This window comes from Micromonas commoda, chromosome 17 (genome assembly GCF_000090985.2).
Source record: "Micromonas commoda chromosome 17, complete sequence".
Taxonomy (NCBI): Eukaryota; Viridiplantae; Chlorophyta; class Mamiellophyceae; order Mamiellales; family Mamiellaceae; genus Micromonas; species Micromonas commoda.
In genome coordinates, this window is record NC_013054.1 from 20,970 (window position 1) to 33,797 (window position 12,828).

The 12,828-nt window shown below is 48.9% G+C and overlaps 5 protein-coding genes across 5 annotated transcripts; 2 read left to right on the plus strand and 3 right to left on the minus strand.

Annotated features, from left to right (window-relative positions):
• Positions 1–1,964: 1,964 nt before the first annotated feature.
• Positions 1,965–5,084, minus strand: MICPUN_109665 (predicted protein). Its single transcript, XM_002506935.1, has one exon. It carries the CDS (start codon positions 4,680–4,682, stop codon positions 4,506–4,508), a length of 177 nt encoding a protein of 58 aa, XP_002506981.1. The 5' UTR covers positions 4,683–5,084; the 3' UTR covers positions 1,965–4,505.
• A 1,639-nt stretch (positions 5,085–6,723) lies between these two features.
• Positions 6,724–7,622, minus strand: MICPUN_89260 (Drug/Metabolite transporter superfamily; the record flags this gene model as incomplete). Its single annotated transcript, XM_002506936.1, has 1 exon — positions 6,724–7,622. A coding segment is annotated over one exon (899 nt), but the record flags the coding sequence as incomplete, so codon positions are not given.
• A 1,215-nt stretch (positions 7,623–8,837) lies between these two features.
• On the plus strand, positions 8,838–10,086 carry MICPUN_53202 (predicted protein). The gene has a single exon (XM_002506888.1). It carries the CDS (start codon positions 8,885–8,887, stop codon positions 9,965–9,967), a length of 1,083 nt encoding a protein of 360 aa, XP_002506934.1. The 5' UTR covers positions 8,838–8,884; the 3' UTR covers positions 9,968–10,086.
• A 19-nt stretch (positions 10,087–10,105) lies between these two features.
• MICPUN_109666 (predicted protein) lies at positions 10,106–10,930 on the plus strand. Its single transcript, XM_002506889.1, has one exon. It carries the CDS (start codon positions 10,360–10,362, stop codon positions 10,570–10,572), a length of 213 nt encoding a protein of 70 aa, XP_002506935.1. The 5' UTR covers positions 10,106–10,359; the 3' UTR covers positions 10,573–10,930.
• Positions 10,931–12,181: 1,251 nt separating this feature from the next.
• Positions 12,182–12,745, minus strand: MICPUN_53204 (predicted protein). Its single transcript, XM_002506937.1, has one exon. The coding sequence runs from the start codon at positions 12,659–12,661 to the stop codon at positions 12,389–12,391; it is 273 nt and encodes a 90-aa protein (XP_002506983.1). The 5' UTR covers positions 12,662–12,745; the 3' UTR covers positions 12,182–12,388.
• Between the last annotated feature and the right edge of the window lie 83 nt (positions 12,746–12,828).

The following is a 12,828-nucleotide window of genomic DNA, read 5'->3' on the forward strand; positions in this document are numbered from 1 at the left end:
ACTTATTATTAATACGAACGATGTTAAACTATCTACGTATACGACAGTAATATTAGTAATATCATGTATGCATGTGTATAAATATACATACGTATACGAATGCCTCATCGGCTAGCCGACCACCCACAGGACGAACGATTCACACCTCATCAGGCATGCTGAATGGAACCGATTCGAACCGACCGCAGTCAAGGTTGCGACGTGATGTTTTCTTCAGAACCGATTTTGAGATTTGCGAACCGATTCGAACCGACCGATCAACGCGCGGTTTCAAATATAACCTACCTTTCGGGCCGAAGGGTGCCGAAATTTTTCACCCACGGCACCCCGGTCAAAAGTCCAGCGCGTTCTCGTCTTTGTCGAATGTGGTGACTAGTCGCGCGCGCGTGCACGCAGCCACGCCGCCGTCGACTAGGGATTAGAGGCTCATCCGCCTGTGATCCCCCGTCTATGGTCGACACCCGCTCATCGCCCCGAGTAGGACACATGCGCGCCTCTCCTTCGAGCGCGCGCACCCCTGCTCAGCCCGTACGCCGTGCAGCATGCGCCCATAACGCATCTCCCCAGAGCCCCGCGGCACGCGCCTCGCTGGTAGCGCGAGTGGGGGCGGGGGCGGCGTCGCCTGCGCGGCGGCGTAGGGTGCTGTCGAAGCGGAGGGCGCGCGCGCCCCTCCCCCCGAGCGCGTCGTGGTATCCATTTCCGCGCAACGCACAGTGTGCGTACCGTGGCAACGGTCCCCATCGGTCCATCGGTTTCCTCGTCGGTGAACCGCGTCGGAGCGTGCGAATTTTGGTGAAAATGTACACAGGCTTTTCAGTCTGAAAGTTTTGCAATTAAAACCGCATCCGAGACTTTATTTTCTCAATGATTTTCTTCATCATCATCATCATATCCAAATAAATAAACATGTATGTTATTATACGAAGGTATGTATTTAAGTGAACACTAGGAATAATGGGGCGGACGCCGCCGCAGGCGATGTCCCGCCCGATGCGCATCTTGAGAGTCGTCAGAATTCGAGCGACGTACGTACTCGCCAGATTAAAGAAGGGGAGAACGTTCCATCGTGTTTTTTCTTTCCCAGCTCTTGTTCTGCTGCTCTTTTCTTTTCTTCGCGAAGGCATTCTTGACCACGCCAAAGTTCATTGGCGGCTCGCCCCTGATTCAGAGGCTTTGCGGCGGCAACAATTTCGATTTCTGCGAGATACGATGTACACATTCAAGATTCCAGGTTACTCTCCCGCACTTGGCACATTGCACCACCAAGATCGCTGTGCTCCTGCGTGCAGGAATGAGCTATCAAGAGCCAACCTGGAAAAGTTTGTGGGTTCTTCAAAATCTTGCAAGAACAAAAAATACCTGTCCAAGGTTATGGACGTGGTTTACAACCCTGGTGCCAAGAGATCTCTCGCAGTTGTCATTCCGCATCTCGGGAGAAATGGAACGGACAAATTAGCCTTGTTTCGGGACACGTCGAAGATCTGCCAGGAGTCCACAGATGCAGGCCTCTTCTTCCTGAGTTTTCAGGAGGATACACCAGTTCAGAGCGGACTCACGTCATGTTTCCAAACAATAAATCGCGCCATAGTGCGACGGTCAAGAATAGACTCTACCCGCACGTCAACGTTGTTTGGCGAATTCCTTTTGCAACACCTTCACCAGCTCACCAAATATGAATATTTTCTTTGGTTGGATCCTGATACAGTTCCTGTTCGTGACTTCTGGCTCACTGAAGTTTTGGGCACTGTGAAACGAGGAGGGCCGTTCCTCGTCAAAGCTTCTCCCTTTTTCGGAGACAAAGATGGGGTCCTTGAAAACATCAATATAATCCAAAAGCGAGAGGGAGATCGGAATCCTAAACCGCTCACTTACCAGACGATGAAAATGAGCGGAGCTGCTCTTTATGGCAGTTGGAATCTACCATTTCTTCGACTCGTGTATGATATAATCAGCTCTATTTCAGGGAAAATACTACAACCTGAGCAAGATACTTTCGAGAACATTTTAACTTGGTTCTGGTTCAACGATGCCTGCACCTTCAAGACTCTTTCGCCCTATCTGGTCTTTGATTTTTTCCTTCTCAACTCTCCTCGTCTGGTCCACCTTAATGACGCACCTCCTGAGACGATCCTTGTGAACAGACCGTTCAAATGCAATAAAGATTCTCGACCTGTTGCGCTAGAGATGCTCTTTGAACGCGAGTGGTTCACATGTCTTGACTCTGTTGACAAGGAAACATTTGATTTCTTGTCAGAGCGGAACTTCAGAACGTCTGGTCTCACTCTCGCTCTCCGACAATCTTGTCTCGCTACTATCGCTAATCGCGAACAGGCGGCATATGATGAGGTGGAAGATCGTCTGGGCGTTCCTTGCAGCACATTTCCACCGGTTGGGCCGAAAAAAAAGGATGAACCAAAATTGTTGGTGACAATTATTTTCTCAGCAAAACAATTCGACAAACTGCTTTACGCGCTCTCACGCATAAGAAATCCTAATTATTGGCCTTGTGGTCGAATTGGAAATAGTTTCGGCTTACTCTTCATCCAGTCCGATCCCGTTGGTCAGTCACTTGAAAAGAAACTTTTTTCACTTCTCAGGCACTTTGCCGGTCCTCTCAAATGTTTCTCTGAAATAAACTTCCAATTCGTTGACATACCTGAGGGAGATGATGGCTACAGATATGGCCCTCCGGAAATGTTCAAAGAAATGATTTTGGGTGTTTTCTCTGACGGTTACGACTATGCTCTACAAATAGAACCGGACGTCTTCCCGATTCGCAAGAACTGGCTTGATCGAACTATGGAAAGTGCCCTGGAAGAGGACTTTTGGGTGAAAGGAAGTGCTGGCCTCTATCCGGACCAAAACGATTTTGAACAGGGTTGCTTACAGACGATTGCCCTGCAAAATGGTAATAACATCGCTGTTGGGCCATTTGGACCTCGAATGCTGCACATCAATGGCAATGCTTTATATTCTCTGGGACATGACTTCCGTAGCGTTGTTCGAGAATTTTTCAGTCAGGCATCCATCGCTCCGTATGGGCTCTGTCCCCGAAACGATAGAATGAAATGCTCGTTACACATGTGTTTTGGATCTTTTGACACCAGCCTAGCCGAATTTCTGTTCTTGAACGCGCAGCACGGCGCGGGGCGTCTGACAAAATATCGCTATACAAATTTTTTTGTGAATGACATTGATCCGTTCATCCCTTTCACCCGCCTGATGAATCTGACAACCTTCATGCACAAACCTTGGAAAGGTTTGAAAGAGATACAAAAGGCTGCATTTGACGATGCCGATATAAAGTTACTAGTCACAGAGCTCGAGAGTTGCGCTGCCGACGGTTGCCGTGGCTTCTCGAAGGAGCAACAAACTTTTTTCAGTAACGAACAGTTGCAGTGAGTATGAGATACTCTGGAGACAAGGCGGGCCTGTAGTTTGGTCATGACCCTGAGCGAGATACTCTGGAGACACGGCGGGCCTGTAGTTTGGCCATGACCCTGAGCGAGATACTCTGGAGACACGGCGGGCATGTAGTTTGGCCATGACCCTGAGCGAGATACTCTGGAGACAAGGCGGGCCTGTAGTTTGGCCATGACCCTGAGCGAGATACTCTGGAGACACGGCGGGCATGTAGTTTGGCCATGACCCTGAGCGAGATACTCTGGAGACAAGGCGGGCCTGTAGTTTGGCCATGACCCTGAGCGAGATACTCTGGAGACACGGCGGGCATGTAGTTTGGCCATGACCCTGAGCGAGATACTCTGGAGACAAGGCGGGCCTGTAGTTTGGCCATGACCCTGAGCACTTGCTAATAAAGGGTTCCCCGTGCTTCAATAGCTGTAGATCACGAGGTGTTGGATTTCTTGTGCGCGTTCTCTGCAGTATCGTGTCGTTCTGCGCCCAAGCTCTTCAGTAGGGTTACATCGTGTAGTTCCTTGACGTGCTTTGTGGGACCGCGTGGAGTCTCGCGCCCATAATATGTTCAATCGAAATGTGGGATATGATGACGGTGGCGTAACAGCGGAGGCCACCGGCGCAGATTTCGGGAGGTACACTTCGTATTAATTTCGCAACCTTTTATTTTGGTTTCCATTTTGACTCTCCAATCCTTGGCGTTCTTAGGGATTACGTCCCACGTTACTCTCCGGCTGTTGTGCCTCCCGATCATGTGCTTATACACCGCGCGGCTGAAGAACGAGCCCATGTTCCCGATGAACACCTGCCCGTGAGCGAGAAAATCCAGCGCTTCCAGCGCAACCCTCCGTCTCCTCCTTGACGATGTCGTCCATGTTCTCTATCCATCCCTTCCCATGCTTTAGCTTGGAGCGGGCCGTGTCAAGCCGTGCGGTGCGATGCGCGCCCGCGTCCCTGGTTCCAGTCACATGTTATTGTCCGCTCCTCTTCCTCCACCCTGTCGCAAGCGTCTCCCATGCGCTTGTGAATAGACATGAACACCGGGTTCTTCGTGTCCCGCGGCAGGTTGACGTTGGACACCACATCGTTTAAACAGCCATTTCTGAAATCGCGCGCGAACACGCGTTGAGCGGCAGCGCCCACCGAAACATCCAGTCGTGCAATAGCTTGGACAGGTACTGCGATTTACCCTCGTTGCGTTGCAACTTGTCGAAGATGCCTGCCCTTTTTCTCCAGATTTCTCGCGGGACGGCGAACGCGCCCATGTCTGCGGCGTCCCTCGAAGGGTCCGTGCTGCCGAACATGCAGTCCCACGCGTCGTCGGTGGCGCACTCGAGCTTTCGGCCCCATCGCTCGCTCTTCGGGGTCACCTTTATGGCCCTTGGCGGCGGTTCGTGGGCTTCGGCACTAGCAGCTATCTACTCTACTACGAAGGTAGCTAGCTGCTGGCATACTCTACCTAGCTAGATAGGCACTTATCCTGCAGCACCGACGACACCAATAAGGGCGATCCCAACAAATTGCACACGCATGTGGCAACCGTCAATGCACTTTCTCCTCAATTGGTAATGACGAGCACATGTGCACGACGAGGGCGACAAGAGTGAATATACTCGCGTAGAATGTGCCTTGAGAGTTTCGTGTGTGTTCCGAAGGCCCAACAATTTTACAACAACAATCTCATCTGTGAGGGAGCTGCATGATACGGAGCAATCTTCCTGCTTCTCAACGGAAAACAAAATTTCGACGTCAGTAGGCGCGATAATCATCATCTGCAATACGGATGGATAGTTTTTATCCGAAGGCTCTGCCAAGCAAAAAGCATCACGATCCCAGCTATGGGCGATTGCACTTGGTGAATTAGGATCTGGATTTTCATGGTCGTCGGATACAGCCTCGAGCATGACTAATTTCTTGTCCATTCCAACCAATGCAGTGAAGACAGGGTGCGTTGGCTTGGCACGCTCCAGTTGCATTATTGGCGTATCAAAGCAAAAATAATTCAATGTTTTGATGCCCAAGTGACAAAAGGAAACCTGATTGTTCACCCTCGCACCGATGAGGCCAATCATCACACCGTTCAAGGTTGACACAGCCGAATGATACTTTTCTTCCTGCCCTCGACACTTGTGTACACACTTGTAGTAATCTAGCAAATCACATCGACCTCCTAGAGTTTTTGTAGTGATAGCATCTCCTAAACAGTTCACGTCCCCAATTAAACTCCACGAGAATGAACTGTGGTTCTCAGGCACGCTCAGACACTCCCACCAATAGTCCGAGTCAACCAAGCAAGAAGAAAATCTGCCGTTGTTGTCCTCATTGCAACCGCCACAGGCAGTACAGCAACTTTCATCGTTTGTCTGTTGCACGAAAACATTACCAGATACGCCTGGTAATGGACTATCACTCGAGTTACTAAAAGTGAGCTCATAAATTCCGGGATACCTCCATCCATGCCCGCCCATCGATCGAAGGTGGTACCGCAGATTTAATCGAACGGCTAAGTACAAGGAATTGTTGTGTTCAAATAGCGAACCGATGTTCTCGCCTCCAGCATCCTCGAAGCCATCCGTTACTAACCTTGTAAAAGTATTGTTCACTTCTCCTTTGAATATTCCAACACCATACTGCCCTTGGTGAACCGCTGCGTACAAACCTTGAGCAGTGCGCAGGAAATGACCGCTAGGCCACAAGTGAGATGGCCACATTTCCTTGCTAAATTTCGAAGAGGATGATACGAGATGTCGCAGCTCGGCGCCATGGATAAGTTTATTTTCATGGATGATAAGCTCGACAGGAAGGTGTTCTCCACGCATGTACCAGAGCGTAGCCGCGACAGCTGTACCGTTCAAGTATGTCAAAGATGGTTGCGACATTGTACGCGAGCCAGCCTTTGGAAAGTGAAATATCTCTGTCTTTGCCGACCGGACAAATTTGTAAGCTATGTTCTGATTTCCTACGGTTGGCAAGTGCAGAAAACATGCTGGCAAAACTTGCTCCCTCAATTCAACATGGGAACTGTCCTGCTCGTTCGGTTGCCTAATGCGACGCCTGCTCGGAAACAGTCGTTTCAAATACTGGCAAGCACTGCGGTTGTGACTCCCAATAATGTAAACACACTCTGCGCTCGTCGATACAACATCATGGTTAGATGCGGTTGTGTAGCGTAGTGTGTCTGATGTGTGCGCACGAGTTCTCTCCATTATGAACAAGAAAAACAATAGGCACAAGGATGCGCGTACCTTCGCGTATCTTTTAGAGTACGAATACTCAAGAATTCTAGTAATACTCTCCGCCTGTGCCTCATAGATGTAAGATGCAAATAGAACAAGTGCGAGCCCGATGGCATGTGAAGTGGTGAAGGTGTCCCCAAAAAGGACACAAGCGAGTAACCGCGATACGCACATGCTGGCGCCCGACAGGAAAAGTTTCAAGATATTGTCCGCGTACTTCATCACGAGCGAAGTCAACAGTCCAACTCCGGTCAACGTAACAACAGAACTCCATGCCCCTACATCTGCAATGTCTGGTAATCCACTGGAAAACCCAGCAAAGAAATTAGCGCCGTGGGTCAGGCCAATAAAAAACATATTCGCGAGAGTGCTATGAAAATACAGTTGCATATTTTGCAAGTTGATGCTCTGGGGCGAAGATTTAAGCATATACTCAGACCAGACGGCAGCGAATGCCGATAGAAGGGCGCTTAAAAATGTGAGTAAATATGCGTGGGTAGGTCCAGCCAGCGCAATACCATCATGGAAGTCAAGCAAACTAATAACTGTTCCGACGCCGAGCAGTAGCACGCCATATAATTGAGTCCGAGACAGTCTTTTCCCTAACATCAGCCACATTAACGTCGCGGTGGTTGGAATCTTGATAGTACTCAACATAACATACGTGCCGAGTTCCATTTTCCGCAAAATAATATACGGGACATTGTTGCAAAACGTGTATAATATGCCGGGAACTGCGAAAAGAAAAAAGTTCGACACCGAGACCGCGTCGAGGCAAGTGTTTTCCCCAACAATTCCGAACCGCTTTTCGCCAAATAAAAATATTGCGGAGATTATTAACTTTGATAGTTCGACAAAGAGAACCAGAATTTGAGGGTTTGGCTGCTTTAGACCGGAGCGCACGGAGTGCTTTATGGAAACTGCGTTTGCGCAGGTACAGAAAACAAGAAGTGCACAGCTCAAGCGCATCCCAACGCTCATGTGCGCGAATGAAACCTTCATTATCGATGCATGTTTGATATAATTGATGGACGTCAGAAACTGAACGACGGAGGGGCAGGCAGCGGTACATTCAGTTATTATTTTATTATTTAGTTTATTATTCATTATTACCTTGCTTCGTACGATCGAAGGTACGTACCTTATTATTACTTGCTGGTACATACGTACGTACGTACATAATAATAATAATAATATGCATGTACGTACCTTATTATATTTATTTATTTAATATCAATAATAATATTACTTAATAGTTATTCGGCTAGCTAGCCGAACGAAGGCTAATAAGCCGATCTTATTATTACACGACCCCAACTTACCAAATAAAATGTAACAATCACCTGGTATCGTTTATCAAGGTCGAAGGTCTATTCGTCCCATATACATTGTCGACATTTTTGACACCATTAAATCAAGAACGATGGTTTAGCGCTACATAGTTGTCGACATTTTTGACACCATTAAATCAAGAACGATCGATGGTTTAGCGCTACATAGCTAGTTGTCGACATTTTTGACACCATTAAATCAAGAACGATCGATGGTTTAGCGCTACATATTGTTGTCGACATTTTTGACACCATTAAATCAAGAACTAACGATGGTTTAGCGCTACATAGTTGTCGACATTTTTGACACCATTAAATCAAGAACGATGGTCTTCATCATATAAACGGGTATTTATTTTAAATAGGGTTGAATATTTACATTTATTTACATATATTTAAACGCATTTTGTTACGGTACGAACTAATTAAGACGGTTGCAGACTTGTCACACATACAGTAGTATCGTGTGTGTATAATATACGTATACGCGCATCCCTCATCGGCTAGCCGACCACCCACAGGACGAACGATTCACACCTCACAATCACTCGCACTCACGAACGGTTCGGCCTTTGGAGAATTATTATTATTATTATTAGTTCATTCGCAATATTATTCATTTTTTGTTTTTTGTTTTTTTGGGTTTATATATGATAGCGAATTTAGATGCATATCTATCACCGTAAAAACCAGTTTACTAAAAATATTATTACTAAATTATACGAAGGTACGAAGGTAATAACACAAAAGTCCCTCAAAATTTCCATTCGTGATTTCACAGCTAGTGATGAGATATATGTACCTGCTGCTTCATTCATTATTATTATTCACATAAAATAGTCTATTGTTGCACGGAAAAAATTGTTCGTCCTCACGAGCTCCTTCTCTCGGCGCCAAAACATGAAGCTCCCTGCTCGTCTTCGTCTTCCAAACGTTCGCCTGAAAGCCAGGCTCACCATATACGTCGCAATTTGCTGTTCACTGATCTTGTTTCTATTCTTCCTCGAAAAAAAAACGACATCCAAGGCGGACAGACTTCAAGCGGAGTACAGCACAGGCAAAACTCCCCTTGACGATCTTCGACCTGCTTCACGTTCGGTGCTGTTTCCGGAAGAGGAAATCGCGAGGATGAGAGTCACTCAGTACGAAGATCCTTTGAGAAAACATTGGGAAGGTCCTGGTGCTGAGCACATAGAACTTTTTCACTCAATTTTGAGTGCGAACCCTGGCGGTCTGTATCTTGATGTAGGTGCAAACGAAGGTGTACTGATGAGATTAGCTGCCATGATGGGGCATCCCACGATTGGCGTCGAGGCTATAGCTCAAAACTACGTGAGCCTCCTAAATATGATTGAAGAGAAGCAATATGCCGCCAATGTTCGGGTTGTTCACGCGGCTGCATCGGACCGCTCTGGCGCCTTAGTCGCCTTCAAAGAAAACTTGAACCCGGCATCAAAACAAAGAAACGGGCAGCAACTCATTAGAAGCTCTGTCGATGGTTTAGATAAACCTGGCATTCAATACACAACCACAGTCGTCGTGGATGATATTTTGGATTATTCTATTGCCTTGATGAAACTTGATTGCGAAGGCACCGAATTTCTCGCTTTGATGGGCTCGCGGCACCTGTTCCTGCACAGGAAAGTTAAGTATGTGCATTTTGAGTTTTCCCCTGGTAACATGGCTGCACTCTCAGGAAAACATTCCCCAAAAGCAATGCTTAACTTTTTGTTAGACAGCGGTCACAGGCTCTTCATTGAAGATTGCAGCCATGACATATCCGACCAAGTCATAGATCTACTCCCAAGTCGCTGTGCAAAGCAGACAGACACACACTACTTCTTGAAGTTTAGGAATGCTGATCTGGTTGCTCTCAGAGAATACGAAATTACCTTAGAAAAACTTGATATATTTGTTGATACTCTTCTGGAACACTCACATCAGGGCAGCATGCTTGTTAACATGCTCAGCATGCTCCTGTAATTGTATTTGCAATTGGAAAGATGATGTAAAGCAGAACTTCATATGATTGCGAATTTTGCAAAGCAGGGTGTGACGGGGGTCAAATAATGTTCTGAACGGGTCAAATGTTACATATCTTCGTTCTACCTTACCACCTCTAACATGAATGCACGTAATGCAAATCAGACTATCACATGTTGCTATGCTCATACACGGATGGATCTCGTACATCTTGATACTAGGGTCAGTGAACCGCTCGGGTCAACTCGATGAAATCTTGGTACATCTTGAAACTGGTGCATCGATAAACCGCTCGGGTCGACTTGATGAAAGGAACATACATTTTGATTGGGTCTTCACTTCGTACCTTCGTATTTGTCAGAAAGATACGAAGGTACCTTCGAAGGCTGGTGATGACTGACCCATCGCGGCCCCCGCTCGCCCTGCCCGTTGCAGCCCCCCGGGCAGCCGCGCGGTGGCCTCCAGCGCCTCGTACGGCCCGCTCGCGCGTGCTCGCCGTCCTTGGGGGCGACATTGGCTATTTCAGCATGTTTGTCTTCAACGCATGCTGCCGGGCCGCGGCGCGAAGTGTCCTGCTTGTGATTTGGGACGAGGAACGCCAGTGACGAAGTCACATTTAGTACCACATCCCACCCCAACTTTTTTCGACCTGTGTTTCATTATTTATTCGTCTTCTGATTGGTCGAGAGCTCGATCATTTGCAAAAGTCATAGACTAAACAACCGTACGGTCGTCGTTTGGTACTTTATGCGACTAACAAAACTAAGCGACGCCTTCCGTGTCTTTCGACGACGACTGCTCTGCGTGACGTCGTATCGTTGCGCTTGGCGTGCACGTAGTCGTCGTCCTCACGTGACGCCACTTGTAAACAAAGAGTGGACGCCAAAGCGTCTTCCGATGAGGCGGTGATAGACGTCGAAGTTGACCGATGTATCGATGAAAATTCAGCTTCAAACCATATATAAATAAGTAGCCTTTCTCAATGCGTCTTTCACCGAGGCTTCACCGAAGCTTCATCGAGACTCGTCCCAAATCAGCCTCCCGCGAACCAAATAAACGTTCCTGTTCATTATTATCACTGTTGTCCTGACGAACGTATGGCGGCCAGTCTGATTGCCTTGTTGCTAATGACTTCCTCACATGCCCATCAGGACAGATTTGTCCTGATATCAGGACAGTTTGTCCTGACAGAAACCGCAGCGCGCTACGCGCTCCGCTCTCTCGCTCGCGCGCTCGCGCACTCTCGCGCTGCCGTTTTTCTCACGCCGGGTCGGCGCCTCGGGCTCGGACGAGGACCTTGATGAGGCGACCGCTCGTGCTCCGCCGCCACGTCACGCGCCGGCCCATCGTGGCGGCTCGACGAGGCCGACGCGGAGGCCAAGGATCACCGGGGCGGTGCCAAGGGGGCGGAGGAACGAAGCGGCGCAGCCAAGGGGGAGGCTGCACCCACCGCATCAGCGCCAACCCGGGATCGCGGGGAACGCGACGCTCCAGTCGCCCGTCCCCGTCCCGCGGGCGCCACCACGAGAGGGCGAGGAGGTGGCGATCCCGACGACTGCAGTAAACGCCGGGGGGCATCGATGCAAGGAGACGTGCTCATCGTCCGCGTTGACCGCGTTGACGGAAGCGGTAGATGCTGCCGCGAAGGACTCCGCCTCGCGCTCGAGCCGCGCGGCGACGGCGGTGAGGGTATGCTCCTCTTCGCCGCGGCTCTCGCCGGAGCGTGCCGACGGTTTGCCTGAGGACGCCCCCCGGGGCATCGGGCAACGAGTCGAGCGCAACGGCCAATGGCCGCACGGGCGTGGGGTGGCGCCCGCGTGTCAGGACCATCAGGACCATCAGGATATTTTCTGTGACCATCAGGACGATACGTAAATTATTGAGACTGAATGCCCATGTGCCAAAAAGCGACCTTGTTGAAAATGTCCTTCATCAGTCTCACAGCAGGGAGGCACCTTGCACGGATAATAAATTCCTTTTATCGTCCTGACACGCACGTACGTATGTACATATTATCTTCGTTCGTACATCACATACACATACAGCGTAGCACGCACGAATACGGCATTAGACTAAATCTTCATAGCGACTGAGTATTTTGTCTGATTGGCCAACACTACTCTTCAATCCTGAATTAATATCCCTTTGAATCCTGATGTGCGAAAATCGCACAAAAACATATGTTTTCAGCCACTTCGCGCGCTAGCGCAAGAGCCGGCGCGACTTCGCAAAAGGTCTCGGGCCTGGGAAAATTTTTCCCGCTACCTTCATCGACCACCAACGGTCATCCAACTGTTCGCGGGCCCGTTCGCTGAACTCTCGCTTGAGTAACTCGCTTCTTCGTCATGTTGCATTCTTGGCCATCTCCCAAAGAAGCATGTGCGAATATCGCACGCGATTCTTCGCCGGGTGGTGTGCGACTTACCGGAGCCATCCGACCGTTTCTGGACGTGATTCAAAAGATGCGCGGTCCCCAAGGAGGTGAGGAACTCGGAAAAATACGCGACGGGCGTTGCCGATGTTTTGAACTGTTTGGGCAAGCCATCTGGCCGCGATGAGGACGTTATGCAGGCGTTTCCAGCAGGCGTTTCCTTGCTTGAGTGCTGAGTGATTCGCGCTGCACATCGTGATGACGTCTACTCGTACATACACGGACAAATGCGCATCGGTTTCGTGTGTATATCCGGACATCATAGCCGTCTCCTCGCACTTTTTTGGCCTTGTTTGAACTGGTCAAGCTTTTCTAGTGTTTGAATCGAAGCCACAAATCTTACCGCACAGGTTTACTTCTTCTTCGCAGGATGTCTGACCTTTTTATTAAGAACGGCGGCGCAGTTATACGATGTCGTCCCGAATTCTGA

What these genes read in the sequence shown, in the direction of transcription:
- MICPUN_109665 (XM_002506935.1), bottom strand. Translation starts at nt 4,682, where the DNA reads ATGGGCGCGTTCGCCGTCCCGCGAGAAATCTGGAGAAAAAGGGCAGGC.
- MICPUN_53202 (XM_002506888.1), top strand. Translation starts at nt 8,885, where the DNA reads ATGAAGCTCCCTGCTCGTCTTCGTCTTCCAAACGTTCGCCTGAAAGCC.
- MICPUN_109666 (XM_002506889.1), top strand. Translation starts at nt 10,360, where the DNA reads ATGACTGACCCATCGCGGCCCCCGCTCGCCCTGCCCGTTGCAGCCCCC.
- MICPUN_53204 (XM_002506937.1), bottom strand. Translation starts at nt 12,661, where the DNA reads ATGATGTCCGGATATACACACGAAACCGATGCGCATTTGTCCGTGTAT.